Source organism: Chelmon rostratus, chromosome 4 (genome assembly GCF_017976325.1).
Source record: "Chelmon rostratus isolate fCheRos1 chromosome 4, fCheRos1.pri, whole genome shotgun sequence".
Classification (NCBI taxonomy): domain Eukaryota; kingdom Metazoa; phylum Chordata; class Actinopteri; order Chaetodontiformes; family Chaetodontidae; genus Chelmon; species Chelmon rostratus.
The window spans coordinates 21,430,178-21,457,275 of NC_055661.1; the positions used below are offsets into that span (position 1 = coordinate 21,430,178).

General features: G+C 42.0%; 1 protein-coding gene across 1 annotated transcript; it reads left to right on the forward strand.

The window, feature by feature from the left end:
• Nucleotides 1-2,788: 2,788 nt before the first annotated feature.
• dot1l (DOT1-like histone H3K79 methyltransferase) lies at nt 2,789-27,024 on the forward strand. Its single transcript, XM_041935486.1, has 28 exons — nt 2,789-3,130; nt 8,170-8,213; nt 8,321-8,395; nt 8,672-8,735; nt 9,045-9,273; nt 9,686-9,780; nt 10,339-10,401; nt 10,523-10,578; nt 10,953-11,032; nt 12,391-12,459; nt 12,572-12,678; nt 13,433-13,474; nt 13,570-13,665; nt 13,894-14,116; nt 14,300-14,413; nt 14,907-14,998; nt 15,186-15,287; nt 15,983-16,120; nt 16,371-16,496; nt 16,802-17,241; nt 17,376-17,472; nt 17,564-17,713; nt 17,978-18,020; nt 18,198-18,814; nt 19,101-19,306; nt 19,629-19,702; nt 19,796-20,488; nt 22,209-27,024. The coding sequence occupies exons 1-28, from the start codon at nt 3,050-3,052 to the stop codon at nt 22,214-22,216; spliced, it is 4,224 nt and encodes a 1,407-aa protein (XP_041791420.1). The 5' UTR covers nt 2,789-3,049; the 3' UTR covers nt 22,217-27,024.
• The last annotated feature ends 74 nt before the right edge of the window (nt 27,025-27,098 follow it).

Sequence of the window (27,098 nt, forward strand, 5' to 3'; positions counted from 1 at the left end):
CTGCTTACAGCGGGTCAGTGCTTTAACGTGAACATGTAGGTCATGGTTGAACTAAAGGTCAGTCAATTATTTGAGGTAATTAGAATGTTAAACACGAGGACATTTCATAATAGAATCATGGAAATGGGTTAATATTTCTATGTATCCTGCACATCTCTACGCCCAGCCACAGAGACAGCTAATAAATGCTGCTTGATATGCTGAGAAGAAAGCATTTCTGACCCCTGGCATCTGAATTGCAGGCAGCTTGGCAACCTGTGATGAGCACATGAAAGATCAAAGTACAAGGACACACAATTGTGTCAAAAAAAACCCAGCATTTTAAAAACCGCTATCTGTACAATGAGGGCCAGCAGAGTGTGAATGTGATTTCTCCAACAAAGCTAACATTCAAACTCTATTATAAATACATAATGTGATAACTGAAGACTCATCTGTGAGGGTTATAGCACATGATTTCAGACAAAATTGTGCACAGTATGATAGAAATTATTTTTATTACTTGTGAAAGAGCCACTGACTCTTGTTATTTGCTGTTTGCAGCTTTCTCAGACTTTTATTAATTTTGTACTGGTGGTGCAGAGGAATGAACACTCAAAGGAAGTCATGCACACTTCTGTCCAGAGGACAGAGCAATAAACAGGTCTACAGATTTACCACTAAATCCAGCCAATAAATAGTTTTTCACCTTAATCACCTTTCATTCAGTCTGCACTGTCTATGTCTCATCCTCTGTCATGGATCTGTGTGCGACACTGAGCGCTTCAGCTTCATGTCATGACCTTCAGCGTCATTTTTAACAGTAGGAGGATTGTTTCCACTCAGCTGACCGCACATCCTTTACTGATCATAAATCACCAGTCAGAAACACACAAAGGTTGAGATAAAGACAAAATAATTCCATATAATGATCTATTTTTGTGCTTATAAAGTGCAGATGCTGTAGCAAGCCAGGTGGTGTCCATGCTGGTCATACATTTCGATAAAACTGGTCTGAATCTTTCATGGCTTTCCGGCTGTAATCTCAGGCCACATTCAGGCTGCACGTGACTAAACGTTCTTCTGAACAATACTGGCTCTGTTGTAGATTGCAACACTGAATCAGACAACTTGAATGAGATGAGGACGTTTCTCTTTGGACACATCGTTCTGCCGTGTTGCGTATCCACCCACTCTTGCATTGAAATTCTGGTTTGCAATGCAAACAAATGCAATCGTAACCTAAACAAATCAACATTTTCCCATATTACTTGTTTATCACTCTAAATGCATGAAAAAGTGCAGCAGATTTGGTGCCCCTGTCATCTGTCTTCATGGGAAAACACCATGTCATACACAACACTTGTATGAATTGCATGACTTTTGATGTGTGTGTGTGTGTGTGTAAATATTTAGCCAACCACACATCATGCTACATGCTACAAGATTAATTAGCGTGAATGCCAGTTCAGCATTCAGTGCTTTGTTCTCTTCTTTCATTCATCAATCATTTTCTTTATGTGAACATGCTGGCAATCATTGCATTTCCTCTGTCAGCTTTTCCTCCCACCTCTATTCATGCGATACATTTCAGCTCTTTGCATTTTATGTTCCGAAGTAATGCAGCTCCTCTGTCTGATACTCATACAAACCGTTTCTTCTATCAAGCATTCTAAGCAATTCATTTCAACATGCAGCTTTGGCAGTATCTCAATTTGCCTTCCAGCTTTTTTCAGCAACACATTTCGTCTCTCAGCTTCTTTAGGTAACGCGGTTCAGCTTCCAACTCTGCCAATGCAGTGCAAGCATTCACGTGCATTTTCTGCAGGAAATGCATTTTTATTGACGTAGACATGCTTTGATCTGAGTCCAGTATTTATTATTCCTTTGAAAGCATTTTTTTAAAGACTTTCATCAAAGTTTAAATTAATATATGAAACTGGAGCATCAGGAGTAAATGCTCACTGATAGAGAGAAACACACCCCACAGACCCAAAATAATTTGCTGTGAGCTGCTGTGCAGTCCCTACACTGTACCTTTCTCCAAGATGACATTTTTACTTATCACATACAAGTGTGATCAGTATTAATAGGCATGTGCATTCCATAAATGCATGCCAGTTCTAGGACCCAGGTGTTGCACTTCCTGGCTCACTGGCTCTCACTGCTGTGTGCTACATATGGAAGATAGAGAAAGAAATGGAAAGAAATGTGTTTTGTGAAATATTAAACATGGAATGAAAAATTCAACTCTTTCTACTGGAACAAGTTCACAGATGTGCTCCATGCTCTGATATGTAGCCATTTATCCAGAAACATTGGATAGTGTTAATAACAACATAATGGATAATGTATGATTAAATTGTCAGTGTCTAAAAATATGTCTGCTATACTCTGACACCAAAAACTTAAAAAATATATTAGAGTGAAAGTTAGCACTGTGTCTATTCATAATTAAAAGTTTTAATAATGTTCAATTAGTGGTAGAAAGAAATATTCAATCTAATGTTCATTAATGGGGATATTTTTGTTGAGTCATGTCATCACGGTTGAAAATTGAAACTTATTAATGTACAAAGTTATCATTCAGCGCTCTTAGCTCTGTGTAAATATTTCTGGACTGAGCTGGAACAGAGTCGTAATGTTAACTATGCTCACACGCGCCGTGGGACGGTTGCTCGCTCGTGCTCCGTGTTGCTGGCCCACGCGCTGAGATCACGGTCCCGTCGGTGACGTCTGTGTCCCCTCTGCTACCAGTGGCCCCCTGCCATATATATTCATGCCGGGCAAGATGGCGGCGGTACGGACGAGGTGTTATTGCCAGTGGACATAAAAAGGCATTTTATTCAAAATAGAAAGCGGAGGCAGATACATTTATACACTTGGCCGTATTGTGTGTGTATTTGCCACGCAACGACCGTCGACGTATTTTTTATTCCACGCGTTTCAACGTTTTTTTCTTATAAAATGTTCACGTTGTAGCTCGCTCGCTAACCGACCAGCTGGCTAACAGAGAGCAGTTACTAGCTAGCTAGCTATCTTCCACAGCCAAGCCGCCGTGAAGTGTAGAATGGGAGAAAAGCTGGAGCTCAAGCTCAAATCGCCGGTTGGAGCAGAACCTGCTGGCTATCCGTGGCCATTATCAGTATATGTAAGTGTTACACCTTAAACCTCACCGGGTACAGATTTTGATTTTGTCTTTGTTTTTGTCTTTGTTAGCTAGCTCTTTGCTAACATTGGCTAGCTGAATGAGCCATGGCACGCTCGTCCGGAGAATCAGGTCATACTGGTCGGTTTTGTGACAATCATGGTGTATCGGCCAGCAACGACGACTGATCAGATATTTAGCTTGTTTTGGACTTTCACGTTAATGATTCCCCGACTGCAGGTACATAGAGACGAATAAACATTTGAACAGAGTAACGTCAACGTTACTAGATAGCGACAAGTACAACTAACCCAGATGTTGACACTTAGTACTGAGAAGGTATTTTGAAATTTAAGCGACCCTTCACATCCAGTATCATGTCAGTCTCACTGTAACTTAGTTTCTACCCGAAGTGTCTCGGTTGTGATATTCATGTTCCTACTGAAAACACATGCAAGTGGACCCAAGTCGAACATAAAGAGGTTATACCTGATTTTGTCTTCTCTGATCCAACATTTGATGCCAGTCAACAGTCACACAGGTCACATAGCGATGTAGAGATTATATTTAAACTCAATGTGTGTGAACTTTGTGAGGTATATGCTTCTCGATGCTACATGCATAAGTATGGTCGTATCGCATTCCTCGGGTGCTTTCTGTGTTTTGTTTTCTCATGACATCCTTATGATTGAGACCAGCTGGTTGTGTTTTGCAATTTGAGCTCTATACATCCACTTGATCCCAGATCTGTCAGTTTTCAAGGCGGTAATAGTCTTGCTTTCCAAGAAAGAGACTTCTTTTCCCTCAGTTGTATTTCCATGTAGCATGCTGTCAACACGTCAGTGGATAATTGCAGTTGACTCATTGGGGAGAAACGGAAAGGGAAGCGGTTGCAAGTTTTGTGGGCTTTTCAATGGTGTATATAGTATATAACTTCAAGTGTGTTCTCATTTATAGTAACTGTTGTGTGACAATCGGTACTGACTGAAAAAAAATTGCATTTCTGAGAATGTCTGAGTGGGGTCTTTCGGTATATCTCCTCTCCACCCACACAAGCAGTCTGGTAAATTCAGTTCCATCATTAGTTTATGTATTCCATCATCACAGTAAGAACTGAATGAGTTTCAAGTCACTGAGTCAGTTACTTTTTGATGTAATCAACCGCTCCTGTCTGTTTTGGCTGACAGAGTTGACACTCCCTTTACACCAGGCCAGAGTCTGATAACACTCCCAGTTCCACCCTCCCGGATTTATTGCCTTGTCCATTTTCTTATGGTCTGTAAGGATAAACACAAGAACAAGCATGTCAGGAATTCATACTGTTGACCTGCATGTTTAGCTATTTATACTGGGACTAGCTGTCGTGCACTGAATTAGAAACAGCTGATGGTCCTGCATGTGGAGTACTGCAATATGGAGCCTATTCATGCGGTGCTGTCCTCCTGTTTTCAAAGGGAAAAGACTTCCTCTCCCTTCTCCCCTCCTCTCATGTCCATATGGTCGACTCAACAGGGAGGAGGATAGAATAGACTACTCCTATTCAACAGTGTTATATTAATAGAATTCAAAAACACATGCCAGTGTTGGTGCTCAAGTGTTATTTTTTTCAGTCACGTTTAATGATGAGTTTTTACCCTTGTTGAACTGCTTGCTGGTAGCAACAGATCCCACTCCATGTCGATTCATTCTTCACTCCCACAGAGCATTAAGATTGCTTATCTCACCCACAGAGCATGAACACAGTGCTGTCTGTGTTGTGATACACACACAACATGGCTGTTGTACAGGCTGTTGCAGTATAAAGCATGTTACTCTAATCCAGCAGTGAGAATGAGGCCAATAAAAATGCTCTGTCTTTCTTTCTTTCTTTGCTTTGTGTTTCTCCCTGTCTCTCACTAAATCCCAACATCTGTGCATCTATAAATGCTTCCATATGAAGAGCACCTCTGGTGGGATGCAGCTCTTTGTCCATCTGGTTCAGGGTGTGGGTACTAACCAAACCTACAAAGCATTTAAGAGACACACTGTTGCTCAAGCAATGATGAGGGATATTTGGTTTGCTGCTCACCTGTGTACTTCCCCTATTATTTACAAGGCTAAAATTACTGTAATAAAACCAATGGTGTCTGGGCATAGCCCTTAAGTGTTGTTGCAGCACTGAAATGGAAAAACAAAAGGCAGTTGTCATATTTGAAATTTGCTATTATGGTTATGGACGTGACTTTAATGCACAGTGTTTCTATGTTGGAACCAGGCAGCTAGGCAATACAGGCCAGTTAAATTACAGTGTCATCAACATGTGACCTGCTGTGCTTCTCTGTCATGATAAACAAATGACCACGTCTAGACAGCTCCTCTGGACACAAAACACTTTTTCACAAATCTTCTCTGTCTGTTTGAAAGACAGAAAAGGTAAGCTAGTACCAGTACCTCGTTATAAAGACTGAAGCCCTGTTAGTTAGTTTGCCACCAAGCAAATTAGTTGTATGTTGTGGTAATCGAGAAGTGTACAAGAGTGAAAGTGGCACGCCTGCCTTAGTCATTTGTTCTCGTGGGCTGCTGAAGTATACGTAGTGGAGCAGGGTGTAGCGTAAAACCCCTACACCCACGATGCGTCACGCTGATGTTAGGAGAGATTGACTGAAGAGGTGGTGTAGAGAGGAGGAGTCGTGCGTGCGTCAGTATACCCACAGCGGGGAGAGAGGAGGGTCTCCTGTTCTTTTTGTCTGACTCTAGCTTTCAGACAGTGTTTATTTTTAGCAGCAGCCCTGTGCTCGTGTTGCTGTGTGCCGTCTTTGTGTGAGCAGGTGACCTCCCCCTTTTGGCATCTCATTCGCTCGCTCAAACAGTCTCTTTCATACCCTCACACACCTTGTATGCCATCCCTATTTAGTGGAACACAGTGTATTAAATGAGATGTGCTCATGTATTTTGAAAAAGATGTGTATCTCATTCTGCTTAGTAGCAACACAGCTAGCAGCTCGCTTGATAATATAGCTGTAACCGGAACATTGCGCTGACAGAAATAGTAGATTTCCTGTGTTATGCATATTTGAGTGTGTGCGCATGCATGTTTGAGTTTTGGCGGAAGTTTGCGTAGTAGTGGCGGGCAGTATTGAGCGGGAAGCCGGGAGCTCCAGGCTGTGAGCTGTTAGCTGCGGCGGCTGTGCCAGGCCTCAAACAGCTGACAAATACCAGGCATCCCCTCCTCTCTCTGGCCCCCTCACTCTCCCGAGTTTGTAGCTCTTCTCGCTTTCACTTTCTTTACTTTACCGTCTGATTTCTCCTCCTCTCTTACTTTCCCTCTTTCCTTTCCCTCCACCAGAGGCTCTCATTGGCAATGGCTGGAGCAGGAGACTGAAAGTGGGTCAGTGGGTCAGCTCAGGCAACAGGCTCAGGCTGACTGCGCTCTGGGTGTAACTTGAGTCCTATTAAACACAGAGCTGCTCAGCGCACTCCTGCTAAGATTACTAACTATAGATTTCTTTGCATGGGATGAATATGATTTATCTCATTTTATTTAGCTTTTTTTACACACTTAGTTGAATTTTTAATCAGATTAATTTAAGTTGGCTTTCTCAAACATGGTTTGGAATAGTTTGATTAAGCTGACTCATAATGAACTCTTAAAATTTTAATCTTTAATTAATTTAACTGTTTTCCTGAAGGAATGTTAGAGTTACATAACTGATAATGATAGAAGCATGAGACACAATAGGATTTACTGCCTCAATACTCAATACTTCACTCAATACTTCTGTTGAAATCTGTTCAAGAGTTTTAACAATTGACATTTTATTTAACTATAAGGGAAGTGCAGTAGAGATTATTTCACAACTGGGGCCAAAGCTTGCATTATTGCCACAAAGAGTACCACATATAGTATCTTTTCAATATTTCCATATTACATTAAAGTTTTCTTTTTGTCTCTTTCTATTCTTCAGATTCCACCAGATTATGGACTTCTTGTGTGTTTGTAAACTCACCCCATACATCACAAGAAGTAACTAAGCCTAATTCAAGATGTGTCTCATAAAGCCATCACACTGACAATTCTAGATTAAGGCCGTGTTTGATTTCTGACTCCCCGGGAAAATATTAAACATTAGAATGCAATAATTTAATACAAAAATTCAGGTACCCGAGTTCTGTGTCTTCAGCTTTGTTATGAAGACTGACAATCGTGTGAACATACAGGCTTATGTAATTGACTGCTGCTATCGTTCAGAGAGTATAGTATGTGTCATAAACATTGACAGAGTTTCTGAGTAGTGTAAACAGCATCCAGCAACAGAGTGTCTGCAGTGGTAGTTATGTCTGCCAGGTGTCAATGAGAGGATGACTCACACACAGTAGTTGTTTGGGTCATTGTATTGTGGCATCATAAAGGTGTAAAGAAGTTATTTCGCTGTGACCATGTTTTTAATCAGTGTAAACATTGTATTTGATTCTGCTCACCAATAATTAAATAATATGCATAGCTAGAAAATTGTTGTTCAAATTCTTATAGTAGTAGCTCTTATATACGTCTTATGATATGATATTTGGTGTTATCATACTGTATTCTTATTTGGCACATTTCAGTTAGCTGTGATAGTAGTAGATTTCATGTAAATGGTAAATTAAATGACATATGCCTCAAATTACAGAAATTATTTAAAATAGATGCAGACAAAAGTGCATGGACTCTGTTAATGGTGCTGACATTCTTTATTTTCTGTATTGTGCTACCTGGCTTGTAGAGTTTCTAATATTTGTAGTGAAGCTATACATATTGTTTTGGACCTTAGACACTCTGTTGCCACTTTGTTAAGTTTATTAGGTACACCTATCTTAATCCAGTGCAGTGTAATAAAAACACTTCTGCAATAAATCCTACTGTCACAAAGGCTATAATGTTCTGTTTTTGCTGAGATTGTTTTTGAGAGGTGATGATTACACTTTATGGGCACTTTGGAGACTGTAGTTTGTGGTCCTGTTGAATTTAATGGGTTGTACTGAGGTGTTTAATATTTTGCCCCCTTCCACCCCTCTGTTTTCAGGATAAACACCATGATGCTGCTCATGAAATCATCGAGACCATTCGGTAAGTGTCATCCCTCTCTCTGACTCAACTCCCATATTCACACAGACAGTAATTGACTGTGTCAGGTGTCAGATGTAGTGATGATTTTATGTGTGTGCTTTCTCTAGGTGGGTGTGTGAGGAGATCCCAGACCTCAAACTTGCTATGGAAAACTATGTACTCATTGACTACGACACCAAGAGGTGAGCCTAAGGTGACATCAAAACCTGTTTGTGTCACCAACACTGAAAAGAAAACAAACCAGAAAACAGAAGGACTTTGAAGATTTTGATTTTTTTTTTCTAACTGAAGCCCTATCCGTGCCACAATTGACACAAATTTAAGGGCAGTATTTACAGTTATATTAAGATGAAAATTGTTGTTGGAAAGTCAATGGTAAAATAGGCATTAGTCTCCGATGTTAGATTTTATCTTGTACAAAATGATGATATTGATTTTGTGTCTGTTTATTCTCCCAGCTTCGAGAGTATGCAGAGGCTTTGTGATAAGTACAACAGGGCCATTGACAGCATTCACCAGCTGGTGAGTTTGTATGGATGAAGGTTTTTTAGTGCTGTGTAGGTGATGTGAATGTGAAAGAGAGAGAGAGAGAGAGAGATGTTTTTGCTTGTAGCTATGGACCAAGATCTTTCAAAAGTGCAATTGCCATCTAGTCCAAAATTCTCAAAAACACACATATTCTTGGATTTTGTTCAGAAATCTGATCTTTTGTCCTTCTCTTTGAAAGGCCAGCACCACTTAATAATATCCACACAATTTAATGTATGGAGCGCTATGCTTTGATTTGAGTGTTTTTTGTGTCATTGAACGTATAATCACTTCACTTTATAGTGGAAGGGGACCACCCAGCCTATGAAGCTGAACAAACGTCCTTCCAACGGGCTGCTGAGACACATCCTACAGCAGGTGTACAACCACTCAGTGACAGACCCAGAGAAGCTGAACAACTATGAGCCCTTCTCACCTGAGGTGTACGGAGAGACCTCTTTCGACCTGGTGTCTCAGATCATCGACGAGATGGAAATGATGGAAGATGACACCTTTGTTGACCTTGGCAGTGGTTAGTCAGCTGTTATTTTGGGATGTCCAGGTTTCAGAAAGAACTGATCCAACACAGCTTTTACGTAACACCATGACTGCCATACAAAGCCAATGCCACTGAGTAGAGAAACAAGGAAAGAAATACACTTTGTAGATCATCACCAGACTTTTCAAATATATTGTTCATAGTTAAATAATAATGCAGTCGGAACAGTACACACACGTAATAGTAAAGAAGTCATGTTTTGATTTTTAAAGCACACAGAAGATGTTTAGAGTTGTAGGAGTAGGACATGATGCCATTGTAGGTGGAAAAAAAAGGTTTTCAGTGTAATGGTTAAAAACAAGATGGCTACATTGACAGCCTCTGTGTCTTGGTCTGTTTGGTCTAAGATTGTCTATTCTATCTATCTATTGTCTCTTATTTGCAGGAGTGGGGCAGGTAGTGCTGCAGGTTGCAGCAGCAACCAACTGTAAACACTACTACGGTGTAGAGAAAGCCGACATTCCAGCTACCTATGCAGAGGTAACTACATGAACCCTTGACAGGACCAGAGGGGTATTCCAGAAAGGGAGAAGACAAAAACAAGAGTGTCTGCATTCAGACAGACACAGTGCTGTGATTGCCACCGCAGGCAGCTCTGGCAAATATACAGTAGTCTGGCAAGGGAGGTTTTCCAAAGTGGATTTCCCAGTTCAAATTTCATGTTCTCATCATTCCCCTGTAGCGACACACCCACACCAGCACTGACCTTTGCCAAGGCGCTATTCTTAGTCAAAATGTGTCCTGAGTTCGGTTAATCGAGCCAGCTGCACATCAACTCAAAAGCTCAGTTAGTTATCATGATAAAATACACCAGATTTCCGTTATGCTACTTTCAGAAATAGCAGATTTTCTGTGAACCATGAATGCAATATTCAGAATTTTACTGAAGGGCTCTCGTTAACTAACCAATCCTCCTTTCTGGAACTGCGGAAACACACACATCTTGTTCAAACTGTTTTTTTTTGTTTTGTTTTGGTTTTAAAAAAAAAAATTAGGATCATTTTGTTTAGATATTAATATTCACCTTCTGTCTTTCAGACCATGGATAAAGAGTTTAAAAAGTGGATGAAATGGTATGGAAAGAAACACGGGGAGTACACAGTAAGTTGTTTCTTAGTGCGTCATTTAGTCATAATGCAGACTTAGTATTTTTGAATATTGGCTGTTATGCAGATCCACTTGTATTCAGGATTTTACCCTTACTCTGCTCTGTTTCTTTCAGCTGGAGAGAGGTGACTTTCTGTCTGAAGAATGGAAGGAAAGGATCGCCAACACAAGGTGGTATACCATACCTGGCCACAGTAACAATGTCTAAGATGAATTTATACATGGAGGGACGAGAAAAATAAAAACAGCTGTATATTATTATGCAATCTAAGACATGGCACATGACTAATGAAACGTTCAGCACTGTCATAAATATTATCATTATAAAATGTGCCATTTTAATTGCTTTTGACACTGTATTCAGTGTGTAGGCTCCATATCCATGACTTATGTATAAAAGATTGAAAAGACAGTTGACAATCACACATTTTTTAGAATGTGTCCTCAGTGCTTTGTAGTAAAAAAGTATTTATCATGAAAGTCAAGTTTTGAGTGAGGAATGTATTTTGCCAACTGAAATGTTTCTTTCTTTGTCTGTCTTGCAGTATTATTTTTGTGAATAACTTTGCCTTTGGTCCAGAAGTAGATCACCAGCTGAAGGAGCGCTTTGCTAACATGAAGGAAGGTTAGTATCTTTCAGCTAACCGCTAAATGGTTTTCGTGATGACTAATTGTGGCTTATAGCCAAGGCAGCCCAAGTGGTCCCAAAAAGAGCTGCAGTATATTAAGTTTTAAGTCCACAGACAGACAGACACACACACACACACACACACACACACACACACACACACACACACTCACACCATTATTTCTTTACACAAAACTCCACCATTATACATACACACACACTGTCACTCACAAAGACATACACTAGGCTCTACATTGTACAGAGTTTCACAATTTATCAAATAATGATTCATGAGTGGTCACAACAGTCAATAATGCATTAGTGTAATTCATTATAATAGTGCCAAATTGACCAGCAGCCATCGGGCCATAATGTGACAGAATTTGAGGCACCATATTAATAAAATGCAAGGCAACTTTACAAATGTGGCAACTCTAAAAGCCACAAAGACATAACTGTTTAATAATGTGATGCAACATGAGAAAGATATGGAATTCCTTTGCTATTTGGGTCTCCCTTTGTGCTTCAGGCTTAAAACATGGATAGATTTTCAAATGAAAAATGTTGCCAACATACTTTTGACAATGGATTCTGTCAAACATTAGCGCAGTCAGTGAATACTTGGTTGATTTGTGGCTATTTATGATAGAAAGTAGTTGTACATCTAAATTTACGGAGTTGCTTTGAAGCTAATAATATCCACAACACTGTCATTCAATACTTCCACTTACCTAACTAATCCTAAATAGTACAATGAGATACAAGTATCAAATAGTAATTCCACTGGTCCTTAAATCTTCACAGTCTGACCTGTGTTACTTTGTCATTAAAATTGTAATTAATTGACTTGTGTGGCAGAGCAGCTGGTTGATGAGCCTCAACAAAGTGAGACATTTTATGAGGCCTGATCAAAGGTGGACAAATAAGGCTTTTAAAAAGCAAATGCTAATAGCTTTTCCTTATGACACCAGACCTATTAGCTTGTGTAGAAAACATTTAGGCCCTGTGTTTTGAGCAGTGGGAGTGATGCCTTGCCTTAATGGAAAAAATATTTATTCAGCTGTTCTCATGAAAGTAAAGTAAAGTAAAGTAGCTGACGGTATGCAATAACCACTGTGTCAATGCTTGGCACTTGACCTTTGACCTCACAGCCCCACTACTCCGCTTCTATCTCGGTTTTGACAATATAATGAGTGTGTCTATGGATTACTGCCTTGAATTGGGGAAGTGATTGTGTTTCATATTATTATTGTTATTATTCCATAGCAGCTACTCTATGTGTCCACTGTACTGCATTCAGAATTCATCAGAAGGAAATGTATTGATTTATTCTATTGTTGTATTTTTATTTCCAGGTGGGAAAATTGTATCCTCCAAACCTTTTGCACCTTTAAATTTTAGAATAAACAGTCGAAACTTGAGTGGTAAGTATCGCAGTTCGTGTAAAAGCAGATTTCAATGTCTCATGCTGCCTTGAATTGGCGTCTGATATGCCACATGCCATATGAAGTTCCATGTTTTTTCTTTGTTCTGCAGATATTGGCACAATAATGCGTGTGGTGGAGCTTTCTCCACTCAGGGGCTCCGTGTCCTGGACTGGAAAGCCAGTGTCCTACTACCTGCATACCATAGACCGCACCATAGTAAGCACTGAAGCTGTTGGAGGAGGACTCAAATCCAGAGAGTTGAATTTATATTTGAGGAGAGCTTGACAAGCAGTACAAACACTTTATACATCAGAGACAAAGAGTAACCTAAACTCGAGAGACAGGCTGCCATAATAACAGCTGGTAGTGTCTTAATGAGTAGTCAGTACCAGGAGTGAACAGTCTTAGGAGGGTTATACATGTGCACGTGCATTACAAAAAACGGATACACAGTAGTCACAGTGTCACTGTGCTAATTTGTTAAAGTAATCCCTGGTTACCAGTGGGAATCCCAGTGAGAGAGCAGGCAGGCTGCCAAAGACGTGCTAGTGACCATGTTGTTCTTGTTACCACCTGAAGTACATGTGGCTGCTATCTCCTCACTCTTCATGATTTTTGGTATATTTGTACCAAAGGGTTGGTGGTGTGGCTTCTTAGAATTGTACCACAATAGAAATAATGTGCTTTTTCCATTACGGATTCGGTTTAATTGTTGGTACATTTTAGCGGATGTATTTTGATGGAAAGCAAGAGTAAGTGAGTAAAGGCAAATCAACCTCGAAGAACTGACAGGTGTTCATGTTCAAAGTTGCATTAATGAGAGGGATATTATTATTTATTGACACAAGAAAGCTAATTTTTATGGAGGTTACATTCTGCACAGAGTTGTATTCGAAATGAATGAATGAAATCAGGTTGCAGCCAAAAGTGTTTCTTCTAATATCAACATTTTCATTGTCCTGTCTTTCAGCTTGAAAACTATTTTGCTAGTCTCAAAAATCCTAAACTCAGGGTAAGTGATGTTCTTCTCCCTCAGTGCATTGACAGTGTCACTGTACTCAGTTTATTTTCTCTGCCAAGCAATTAAATTGGTTCATCTTTTATCAGGAAGAGCAAGAGGCAGCTAGGCGACGTCAGCAGAAGGATACGAAGGACAGTAAAAGCAATAGCACCACACCCACAAAACCTAAAGAACAAAACAAGGTAGGACATGCATGGATTTTTAAGACTTTATGTGGAAAGACTGTCTGAGGTAGATGGAGATTAAACATGAACCAACTTTAAGTGAATTACTTTTTTCTATGCTGTTTGCCGTTTTGTCACTGACATGTTTCTCTCTTGAGTTCTATACACTTCAACTCAACACGTCGAAGAGAGCTCTCTGCGCTGTGTGTATGAATACGTGTGTGTGTTCATCCGTGTGTATTACAGCAGGACTCCTGTGGTGAGGAGGAGCGTCCTAGCTTGGTGACAGTGGTCAAGTCCTCTGCCAAACCCCGAAGAGCCCGACTCCTGTCCAAAGGTCGCAAGTTGAACAACAAGAAACTTGGCCGACCCAAGAAAGCCGCCCCGGCTGCTGAGAAGAAGAACAAGAAGAACCAGAGTGCTTTGGATTTGCTGCATGCCAAGACCCTTTCTGCAGCACCCCCTCAGGGTCAGAGAGCACACACACACACACACACACACATACAGAGAATAGGCTAAATATTACCTTTAGGCATTTGCTTTTTCTGAATGAGAGCATTATGAAACAGCTGGGGAAAATCTGAAACCGCCTCATCCTGCAGAAAAGACTAATGTCCTCAGTTTAACCAAAATATACTTCTTATGTGTACAGATGCGTACCGGCCACCTCAGAGTCCCTTCTACCAGCTACCTCCAAAGGTCCAGCACTATCCCTCTAGTCAACTGCTGTTGAGCCCGACTCCTCCTGGTCTGCAACAACTGCTAGGTGAGCTGATGAAAACACTGATTTTTTTTTTTTGTCCCCCATGCTCAAAGTTCTTGTCAAGTCGTACATGTTATACCACACCTTGTTCAAATCTGTATACAAAATACAGTTAATTGAAATTGGTGGTTTTAGTGTTAGTTTAGATTCAATATGGTCAAATGGTCTGCAAAGTGTGGTGTGACTGTAATAATAATTAAAAATGAAGAATTTCTCAGTTTGATCACTATAAAAACTTATAGCCTACACTCTACAGTCGTGTTCAAATATGTAAAATATTGAGAGGAGCATAATGATGTCAGGTGGAATAAAGCCTGGTCATTGATTTAATTAATTAAGTCTGTTCTTAAACACCTAATCTGCTTTAATGTAGTATAAGACTGCATGTCAGTCTGTATGATGTCCGAGGTCCATTTCCCAAACAACTTTCCTAATGATATATCCTCTGTTTGCTGTCTTGCTCCCTCTGTGTCCCAAACCTACATCTTTTTTACAGATAACATCAAAATTCAATACCTCCAGTTTATGGCCCACATGAAGACTCCTCAGTACCGCTCCAACTTGCAGCAGCTTTTAGAGCAGGAGAAGGTAATTAGTAGTTAGACTTGGCTCATTTGCTACTGCTGCTTGAACCTTTTACTACCACATCATGCCAACATACTGTATATTAAGTAGCATGTATTCAACCAGAGGTTATCTACAAAAATGTCTTCTCTCATAATTGTTTGCATTTTTTGCCTAACCTTTTCATTCCTGTTTGCCTTTCTGTCTCTAGCAAAAACACAGGGACCTGTCAGGGCAGGCAGAGCAGCTCCACACAGTCTGTCAGTCTCACAAAGACAAGATCAAAGGTCTCTTTCAGACCAAACTAGATGAGGTGGGTGCTGCTAATTTATTGCTCTCTAGCGCACAGCTATAAAGATACAGTCAACAATATTACCATACAACCTTCTTATATTAACACCCAGAAATGTATTTTGCATATTTTCCCTTGTGTCTCATACATGGTTATACAGTTATTTTACTTTGAAATAATTTATGAAATTAAGTGTACACAGAAATCATTATATCTTTGCATAGCCTAGAACATCACGTGTACTAACAATCAGTGCTTAAGTACGACTATTTAAAGGACAACCTGACTGTCTGTTCCTTTTATACATTTGCAAATGAACATGGTTTAAATCGATGGTGAAACACAACTTGAATGTGAGCATGTGGTAGAGCATATGTCAGGTGTTTTCCTACAGTGTTGTTTTATAGCTTGCATTGACTTAACACTAAGCTCCTTTGATTAAAGCTTCAAGTTTGCTTCACCTGAGACACATGTCGCATCCCTGATGGGTGTGGTCAGATATGTACCATTTTTAAAGCTCTAATTACACCCAGCAGTTGTGTCAGGTTACAGTGATCACACCCTCTGTGCACTTCTGCATTTGTGCAGCAAGGTGAGAACTTCAACCACTGGAGGTCAGCAAAGACAGGGGTTTTCACTAATGTTAAATAACTCTTTAGACATTTTGTGCTTGTAGCTGATTTATGACTGTGTATGCCTGTGTGTGTGGTCATCAGCTGGGAGTGAAAGCCTTGACTGTGGAGGACCTTCTGCAGGCCCAGAAGGAGATATCAGCTCACAATCGTCAGCTGAAAGAGCAGACTAAGCAGCTTGAGAGAGACATGGCCTTGCTGAGAGACCATAGCCTGCTACTGGTGAGACTTCTGTGCTTGCTATTTTTTTTTGTAACCTCCACCCAGTTACTACAGCATCACCACCAGTCGTTACACCTTTTGCCATTGATGCTACTCTGAATTTGTGTAATGGTAGTCGAAGTCTTAGTTCAGCTCTAGTTTGTACTGCACAGGCTTGCACTTGAAGCTAATGTTAAATTATATCTCACTTTGCTTGAGCGTCCTCCAAGTGAAGCGCTAACAGCAAGTGTGTATGTTTGTTGTTTTCTAGCTTAAGTCTCGATGTGAGGAGCTGAAGCTTGACTGGGGTTCTTTGTGCCTGGAGAGTTTGTTGAAGGAGAAGCAGGCGCTACGCAGACAAATCTCTGAGAAACAGAGACACTGCTTGGAATTGCAGGTACACTTTCCACCTCCTCCATTTGCTGGATTCATTTCCAAATCCTTTCTTCCACCTCTTGCATACTCCTCCATACTAGCTGTGTTCTCTGGCCTCTCCTTCCATCCTGCCGCCCCCTTTCATCCGTCCCACTGGCTCTACAGAAATATTCAAAGGAATCAGCCTTGTCCCCTTAACTATTAATAAAATGTAGCGTTCAGGAACAGTTGATGAATTGCTGTCACAAGCATTGTCCCAGACATTTAAGCATTGTCGGAGAGTGCCTGTTTTCCAGTGTAACGGTTCCCCCTTGTGTCTGTTTGTAGATCAGCATCGTGGAGCTAGAGAAAAGTCAGAGGCAGCAGGAGTTGCTTCAGCTCAAATCCTACAGCCCCTGTGAGGGTTCTCCATACCGGAAGAGCCTGGAATCACGCTCTTCCTCAGACATGGACTCCTCTAAGCTTGGCCTGTCCTCAGCCCCTGCCCTCAATGGTGTCAGCCCAGAGCTGTCTATCAATGGCACTAGCTCACCCTGTTTTGACCGGACCAACACCAAGGGGGAGCTTCTTTCTCGCTATCTGCCCATCTCCCCGGACCATGAGGTTGTACCCGCCACCCCTGATGCCCGGCAGAGGCAGCAAAGTTCCTCCTATGCTCTTCCTGATTACACACGCTTCTCCCCTGCCAAGATTGCCTTGCGAAGGCACCTTAACCAGGACCCCACTGCCTCTGCTCACTTGAGAGGTCCAGGGCTGACTGCACACAGGTTGGTTGGCATTAAAAGCTCTCCATTTTCAAGAATGACCCTTTTCATTTTCATGTTCTCCAAGCTGCTCCTTAAGGCAATTCACAGTGCAATGGTTGCAGCTAAATGTGCATGTTTTTCTTTGTGTTTTTTAGGGAAGTGGGTGGTGTTAACTCTCCGCTTGGAGCCAAACAGAACTGCCCCTCTCCCAATTCATGTGATACCCAGAATACTCCTAAAAGTTCTGAGAGGGTAAATGTTTAAGCACACAGTTTTTTGCCTTCCTTGCAGCATTTGGCTCTCGCACTGGTAACACACATTTTCTGTTTTCTTTCTCATACAGGGTGGTAAGGAGAGGAGCCCATCTGTTCAGGGTGACAACAGCATTACAAGCCTTCCAATAAGTATCCCTCTCAGCACTGTCCACCCAAGTAAACTACCAGTCAGCATCCCTCTGGCCAGCGTAGTGCTGCCCAGTCGTGCTGAGAGACTGGTTAGTATGTTCATGACAGTACCTACATAACAGTAAAACTCTGAAGTACCTCTATATTAGTGCCCTGCTCCAGATGTAATAAATGAAATGTTGAAGAATTAGATTGGTGTGTACACAGTAAGATGCACAGAGTTAAGTTACATCAAGTTATAGTCCTTTCACCCTGAAAATTACAGATGTAAGTCTTTACAATTTGAGATATTTTTTAAAAACAGTGTTTCTTGGGATTACCTTATGATATATTCTCTGTGCTCATAATTTCAGAGAAATACTCCAAGTCCTGTGTCTCAGGCAGGTCAGACCAACGGTAAGGGTTACTCTTCAACCAAAATATTGTTCACTTCTTATATTCACTGTCATTACCAAATAATTATCTGTATCTTATTTTTGACTAAAAAGTGCTTTAAATATGGCGTAGTTTATATTTGATATCTGTTCTTCCTGTGGTTCTTTAACCATAAACTGTTCTCTGGTCTCCATTCAGGCTATTCAGGGCTGATGAATGGAGGTCCCCATCCTGAGGACCATAATGGTGCTTCTTCATCACCTTCTCCACACACCAACACTCTTTTGACGGGACCAATGGGCCGAGGAGGTCCCATCCAGAGCCCCCCACTCAGCACTGGAGGGGTGCTCCAGTATGCAGATGGACCCCCGAGGATTCTTCCAGAAGATGGGCAGGATCACCAAGGAGGTGAATCTGACATGGAGCCCCAGGACAGTGAACTGCGGAGGAGAATCTTCTTCTCTTCTTCCTCCTCTTCATCCTCGTCTTCCTCTTTGTCGGGCAGTGGAGGCAGTGCGGCTGGAGGATCACGCCTCCACCATCACACTGGCAACTCAGCCAAGCAGGGATACCACAGTAACCATGGAAACCACCACCACCAGTCCCCTGGCACACAGCACACTCACCCACCCACACATACGACGTCATCGCACTCCTCTCACAGCCTCGGCTCTCAAGAGGGACGTAAGCGAGGGAGAAGGAAGCGCAGCTCTGCAGTAGCTGTCACGGCCAGCGGATCCCCAAAGAGGAGGTCATTCCCCGGGCTCAGCTCCAACAACCACTCTTCAGGATCGCCGCTCAACATTAACTCTATGGTGGGTCATCTAAAGCACGAAGAGAGGAAATTGAACCTGATAGGATATTGATTTTTAAGGTTCCATTGTGTGATATACTGTGATTTAATGAAGTCATGTATTTGAATAATTAGACTTTACAAGCATGTCTCTGGTGTCTGGTAAGTTCAGTTTGTCTACCGTGCAGTTTTGGTGCATTTACGCCCAGATTTCTCTGTGAATGAAGAAGAGCTTGCTATCACATTATTCAAGACCTGTATTTCCAGGTGTAATTTGGCTGTAATCTGCGTCTCCTTTGGGCCAACAGGTGAACAACATCAACCAGCCTCTGGAGATTTCCGCCATCTCCTCCCCAGAACAATCAAGCCGCAGCCCGAACGGGCCGGACCTGGACCAGCCTCCTATCTTGAAGAGAGAGCGCCCCCTAGAGCTCAATGGCACAGGTCGTTACTCCTCAGCCCCCAGCTCTGATGACGAGGACTCAGGATACCCTGCTGACAGCTCCAGTTCACGGTAATCTAGTCCTTATCATGTGAAGAGCAACAATAATGTATCTGCTGAGATGCCCTATTTGCAAGAATACTTTGCTGTTCTCCACTACAGTTGTAGGCTATTTTCCGTTTTTCTGAAGCCTTCCAGGTTGTTGCTTAGTAAACAGGTGACCAGTTACAACACAACACTTTCTTTGCTTTTCTATTTTAATCTGAAGTTATTGAAAAAAATATGGCATCATGCCTTTTGATTGTCTAAGCTCTGTTTAGATTTTATAGGGCTCACACTTAAATTATTGTCACATTTATGTTTGTTTTGATTGTTCATCGTTCCTTTTCACTAGAATTGAAAGAAAAATAGCCACTATATCCTTGGAGAGCAGAGATGGATCTGGTAGACTAGGGGATAGTGAAAGAGGTAAGAAAAGAAGATGTCACTTATTAAAATATAAACGTAATCTTGCACTTCTGCTACCTAGCTTCAACCTTTCTTCTTTTTTCCCTCTACTAGGCAGGAAATCTGGTAGCAGCAGCGGTAACAGCACGGGCAGTGAGGCCTCCTCTTCGTCATTGTCCTCTACTAGCAAGTGGAAATCCACCTTTTCCCCCATTTCTGACCCCAAGCAACCCAACTCTGACCTGAGACAGGGGGGCTCTCCATTCGGCATGGGGGGGTCTAGCCGGGGCACAGACTCTGATTCTGACCACAAACAGCAGCATCAGCAGGTGAGGAAAGGGAGTGATGGAGAGTCGTCCAGCTACATGACCGCCAACCCCTTCCTCAGTCAGGAGCCAGGAACCCGGGGTGGAGCCGGTGCTGGCGGTGGTGGCGGTGCACAGGGAGGCAGTGGTTCAGACCAACGCCAGGCCCCCCAGAAGCAGAAAGCCCCCCGGGACTGGGAGCTGAAGACAAGCAGCAGCCTGGCCAGTCAGAATCTCTTCATATCTGCTGCTGCCAGCAGTGGAGGGGGCATACTGAGTGGAAAGGTGGGAAGCAGTCCTGTAGCAGTGTCCTCAACCACAGGATCTACTGTGGGACAGTACCTGGGGTCTCAGTTCCCACTTGGAGGGACCTCAGTCTTACAGTCCTTGTTCGGGGCCCAGACAGGCGGATCCACGGTGAGTGGGACCCCACGGCTCGTCAACGGTCACTCTGCCCTGGGAAGCTTCTCCAGTGCTGGACTGGCAGGGGGAGCAGCTGGAGGTGAGCATCACTATTAGCAAACTGATCATGTAAAAGTTTAACCTCAGGATCACTGAACAGTCTAGAGTGAGGTCGTAGTCTTAGCCTGGGGTCATCTTGATAAAGAAAAGTGTGAGTCCGAGGATATGCGCCTGCTAAAAGAGCCAGGTAAGTGGAGGTCCAATGCTGCTGTCTTTCTGTCTGCCTCGCTGACAGTTTGACTGACTGGCTCTGTGTGCTGCCTCGCTTTGACGTGAACTGGCTGCTTGAGTGCTGCAGTTGGAGACACCCTTGGAAAATGTTGCATTTTAGCAGAATGAGTACTTAAGAAAAAATCTGAACCAATGATTAGTCTTGAAATCTGTGATTTACCATGGATTAATAACGTGTTATATAACTATTACATTATGTTACGTTAGTCATTTTCTGTGGGTGTATCTGTTTGAGTTGTATGTCAGAGTCATTTCACTCGTAAGCAAAAACCAAACCCAGAAATCTACTTTGCTGCAGAACTGTTTTAAAAAAAACTGCAATCCTAAATTGGCCAAGCTGATCTGGTAACAGTCACAGTGGACTGACTCTGTTTGCTTTCTGTGTGCTTGTCAAAGACTTGCTTGGCGCTGTGCACAACCTGGCTCAGTCCTTGCTTCTCTCTTTGTCCCCCTCCCTCTTGCTCTCTTTGCCACTTGTATCTGCTCTCTCTTCCCCCTGTCCCCACTCTCTCGCCCTCCCCCTCCCTCCATTTCTGCTGTATGATTTGCAGGTATATTTCACCACGTGGTTCCCACAGTGTCATCCCATCAGTTTGGGGCGACACTGCCCACCTCTGGAGGCCTCAGCTCTCTGCTCAGTCTCTCCTCCTCTTCCTCTACCTCCTCCCAAACCCAGCAGCACACCACTCCCCAACCAACCTCCACGCGCCTGGCCTCCGTGTCCTCACCTCTCCCCCTCTCCCTGTCCCAGGCCCAGCACAGCCGCATCCAGTCGGTCCTGCATAGCCCTTCTCCTCCCACGCTCTCCCTGCCCCCTCCCCCACCCCTTCACAGCGTCCCCTCCTCCTCAACACTCACACACTCTGACGCCCCGCCATCCTCTCGATCAGACTCCCTCCACTCCTCCCGTCTGTCCCACTCCTCACTCCACCACCAGAGAGCACAGTCATCACTCTCTCTCTCCATCTCCTCCTCCACCTCTGCCTCCTCTGCTTCTGTCTCTGCTGCCGCCTCGACTGCTTCCCTCTCCTCGTCCTCCTCTCTGCCAACCTCCTCCTCGTCTCGACCATTCGCAGTGCACTACTCCCCTCGGCTGCCCCCTCCACCACCGGCCAGCAGCTCAGGTGGTGGCGGGAGCATGTGGAGGACGCAGGGCATGCATGGCACCTACACCACCTCCCACCTCCCTGGCTCCCGACCTAGATAGGGTTTGGGGTTGAGGGGTAGGGGGGAGGAGAGAGAGGGGAAGGGCGAAGCGCAATCAGATGGTGGAAAGAGGGAGAGAATGAGAGAGAGAGAGACTGGTAGGGAGTGAGAGACACAGGATGCCTGTTTTCCCTGTGCTCCCACAAGCTGTTGTTCTTATTGAACAAGGTAAGTGAGTTCTTAGATTTAAAGCATAAAAAGATGATTTGTTTTGAAAGTGACACGATGTAATTGTGTTCCGGCACATTTGTTCATTGTGGTGTAGAAGCTGTCCGCCGTAGAATCTCTCACGGTGTCTTTTTCTGTCTTCTTTGATGTTGCAGGTAATTGATGAAATCTACCTCAACATTAAATAAACTATGCAAATGTCCATGTGTGGACCAAGGCACTCTCCTCACTCACTGGTGCTTCAAAACGTCTGCACTACCCAACCGCCTCCAAGACCGGCTTCTGTACTGGGATCTCTGACACACACACACACACGCACACACACACACACACACACACACTTACCACCACTATGGTCACCTTGAGCAGATTTCACAGGTACTGGTCATGTTTATGTGTGGAGTGTTAAAATGTTGTTATAATATGGAAATCAGTACCGACTGCTGCCCAGCACTGAATGAACTGAATTATCCAAGATGTCTGGTTCAACGTTAAGGTGCTCGATAGTATGATAGTGTGTCATTTTGTTTGTCTTTGTCACTATTATAGCAACTAGTGTTCAGCAAATAATAGTTTTTATTTTTAACAACAGATAGACTGAAGCACACAGTCCACCTTTCTAAGCTGAATGTCATCAGGAGTCATGTTCCCTCCAAAGTTTTCATATGTGTGCATGTGTTTGCACACTCAAACACACACACACACACACACACACTCACACACACACAGACCAGTTCACTGAACTCTGCTCAGATGTCATGCAGTCTGCCTCTCTGCATGCATGCTCTCTTATCTCTGTTTTCTTCCATCAGTGAAAATCAATATTTGTTGCTACATAATAGAATATGAAACAAGATGAGGAACTTTTGCTCTAACTTCACACTGGATAGTAATAGAGATGCACTGATACTGATATTGGTTAGCAGTCAAATACTGACGCAAATAGCTGGATTGGGTATCAGTGACAATGGGCCGATCTGATAGCGGATACCGTTATTTTAATAAATAACAATTCAGTACATTTATATCTGTGTATTTATTTGTTACATTTTGTTTTACAAAGTTAGGAAAGCAATGTTTAAATCAAGCCTGATGTTGCCTTATACATGAGAGAATGATCCCAGTCTCTTGCACACGGTGAGGCAGACAGCTTATTAAACACTGGTATCGGATCGGTACCCAGTATGGGCTGATACCCAAAGCCCAGCTGTTGGTATCGAGACTGGAAAAAGTCAGATTGGTGCATCACTAGATAGTAAGGTATAGTTACTCATGTAGCAGAACTTGTGCTGGCTGGTTTGTTGACACCCCTTAAACTTCGGTCATGTTGATGATTTACAGTATTTTCATATTTATTTTTAAAATGTGAGTACTTACTGTTAATGCAAAGTGGCACAAATGATAAAGTGCTGTTCTGGCGGCCATTTTTGGAACACATAACTAACTAATTTCTCTTTCTACTAACTAGAGCAAAACCAACTGAGTTCCTGTTCTGAGTGATTAAAAAAATTCTTCAGGTGTCATTCCGTGTTTCTCTTCCAATATCAGATGTTAAACATATCAATTAAATTATGTTTGTTTACTTCAAAAATGAGCTTTTTGGTATTTTGTGGCAGTAATCGGGCTTATTCAACATTTATTGTGAATAAATGAACTGAATAATGACGTGTATGTGTTGAAGTAGGCCGAACACATAACAGTGTTCTGATTTCAGCCTAATTCTGAATATATTGTGAATTAGCAACATTTCAAGGGGTGCCAATAATGCTGAGCAGAGCCAGGTACATTTTCATTTTTTTAGAAAGACCCCATGAAATTCATTTAATGAGATGGTGCTCTGTGTAGACATTGTTAGTCGCTCTTTAGTCGAGACCCAGTGTTGCCAAAGAGTTGTGGCTACACTGTTTAGTGCTTTAGTGAAGCTGAATCCAGAGGTAAAAGTAAGTTTCAACTAATTTCTGTGTTTATCAACATTTTCTTCAGTCAGTTGGGTAAATCACACTACCAGACAGCAGCAGAAATACTCTGACAGCAGGAATTTTTAACTCTTCTTAAGCTAAACTTATTTGTATTTATCTCTGCTGTTGGGAAATGCAGGTTTAAGCAAATGTTTAGGACACATGTATGTGGAATTATACTGCATTTAGTTCATACACACGCACACGTACACACACACTCATGCATGCAACTCCTCACACACTGACAAAACAATTAACCATAACCACAACATACTACTGGACGCTCTTCACACCGTTTTGTTTGCTTTTTTTTTTTTTTTTAATTGTGTAATTTGTTTTTGTAAACAATGTTTGTACTGTGAATGTGATTCATTCTCCGGCTGTATAGTTGTGTATAATTTAGATTATTATATTTATGCCGTCAGTCTCTCAAATTTGCCTTGGTATTTGTTTTCCCTTTGTTTTTTCCTTTTTTTTTGTAATCCTGAAATGTGTTGACATTGTAGAATGCAACAGTGTGTGTACTTGACTCACAGTCTGAAAACAATGGTGCTACATTTGGACTGTATCTGATCTTATTTATTCTATAGTGAAAACGTCAAAAACAAATCAAATACTTGGTGCTGTACACAGGGACATTTGTAAAGCCTTTTTTTGGCATTTCCTTTCTCATATTTAATATGCTATTGTCTGGTTCTTTGAATGCCTAGTGTACAACTGTAGACACCACCTTTAGATAAAACTACTCTGCAACAGCTGGCTCAGAGTCAACAGGTATGAGGACCTCTGTTCATGTTTCTCATGCCACACTTTTAAACACAAGTCAGCCCACTTTGCTCTCAGAAGTGAGCTGCTTATCTGTTAGTGAACAAGACACACTGTTTTTGTACATAACTTTTTGTTTTTCCTTGTTTGTCTCCATCATAAACAGAAAGGTATATAAGAAATGTATCTATATACAGTCTATATATATATGAGTATATATATATATATATATAAGTGAATAGGGGTGTTGGTGCTGCATTGTGACCTTAAACTCAACCTGTTAAACAGGAGGCTTGAAGCCAAGGAGAGTGAAGCATTGCCACACAGACGGTGCCTAACAGTGTGCTGACACAACCGCACCTGAGTCCTTGTGATGCACAAACACACACACATACACACACACACACAGACACACCACAGAACTAGTAACTCAGAAGCTGTGTGTTTTTAAAACTACGGTGCTGTGGCTTGAACACAACTAGACTCTGGCACTAGAACTGTCTTCACTTCTATCAGATGTTTCCACATCTTGTTTCTTTTGTTTGTTTTTGCCGACCCAGATTCTGCAGGAAAAATGGTGCTTCTGTTTCCTAACAATGGCATTTCAGATTTTACAAACAACATCTTTAGTGGTGCGTACTAAACTGCGCGTCAACCTCTTACACACACTGTCTGTCTTACTGTCAAGGCCCTACCTTGTAATGTGAGCGTATTGTGTAATTGCAAAGACATGCTGATGTAAAACACTTGTGTTAGGGTGTATGCGTGCATCACTTGGTTAGGAGTGAGAGCAGCCAAGCTTCCTTTTTCTGATAGTTGGAATACTTAAGCTCAGTTTGTGTGTGTGAGTGCGTGCGTGCGTGCTTTTTTTCCACTCGCCAGTGCATATCTAAGGGAAAATTAGACTAATGAAAGCTTTATTGTGAACTCTTGTCCTGTGCACTCACTCTGTAAACACAAATACATTTCTCACCTGCGAGTGAAAAGAAGAAAGTCATTTTAGAAAATAATTAGAGACTATAGTCAATTTGTTACCAGCACTGAGAGGTCTTTTGTAATTATTGTTGATGCTGTTTTGATTTTCTTATTCTTGGTGTTTGATACAATTGCAGTTACATGTTATGCTTTTAATTGTGTCTTCAGATTCCTGTCAGTTTTTAATACTACTAGTCAGACAGACAGCACGGTGCTCTCCTTCACTTAAAACAAGGAAATTGCAGCTATTGATAAATACTACTCTTTTCCTGTTGTGCTGCAGGGTTTTATGGTTTAATAATCGTCAACACGAGCTTGCCTGGCGGCTTTCTTATGGTCCGGTCTAACCTACGGAGGTTTCTCTAATCTGGAGGGGCGCTGCGGTGTATGTTCACGTGAGAATAGTTTGTGGGAATGGCAACGATTACATTCATTACAGATTTCAACCAGTTTTGTAGCTACTTGTACAATCAGTCACAGGGGTGAGGTGCTGTTATTCAAGTCCTTTGGTGCATGAGCATGATTTGAATTAAAGCTTCTATGCAGTTCTCCAGCATTCTCCATCCTGGTACATTATTGATCTGTGAGAGCGTCGCAGTCGAGGCTGTTTACTCTAAATCCTGCCAAAGGTCTTAACTCAGGAACTTCCCAGATTGCTTGAAATCATGTAATGATGTAAGAAAAATTTCTTTCAACTACTGCATGTCACATATTCAGCATCTTGTGGTATGATGAAGTCCCTCTCCAACTCAACTCAGGACCAGAACAACTCCCCAGTAAGTGTATTTTAAGGTAAAAGTTGCCAGCTGTCTTGTCAGATGTCCTCAGATTCATTCTCACTGTCTCATACATCCAGCCTCTCCAGTGAAATCCAGCTTTATAAAGCTTTATGAGTCGGTCTGATCTCGAGAAGCTGTGAAATGGCTACAACTTTCAGCATCTTCCTCATCTCACAAATGCCTCTGTCTCGATTTGTGTCTCTAAGAGGGAGGTTCACAGTCCTCAGTTAGGATTCTTCCCATCAGTATGGGGGGTAAACTGACACTGGACACGTGACCTACAGTATGTGTATAGTGATCTCTGATAGGTGCAGCCAGGGCAGGTTTGAGGTGCAATAACGGCAAACCTACTTTCCAAAAGGCCCTGGGTTTTAATGATAAAATTGTTACTGTTCGGTGTTGGTGCTTTTATCCTAAGATGTTATAATGAAACAAATGGAATTAATGTTTTTTTTTCTGCGTTTTATGATTATTAATAAAAATGTTTCATATAATATTTGAATTAATTGTCTGATTCCGTTTTGTTGTCCCTCATGGAAGACTAGTAAAGCATGCTGGGGTTTGCATA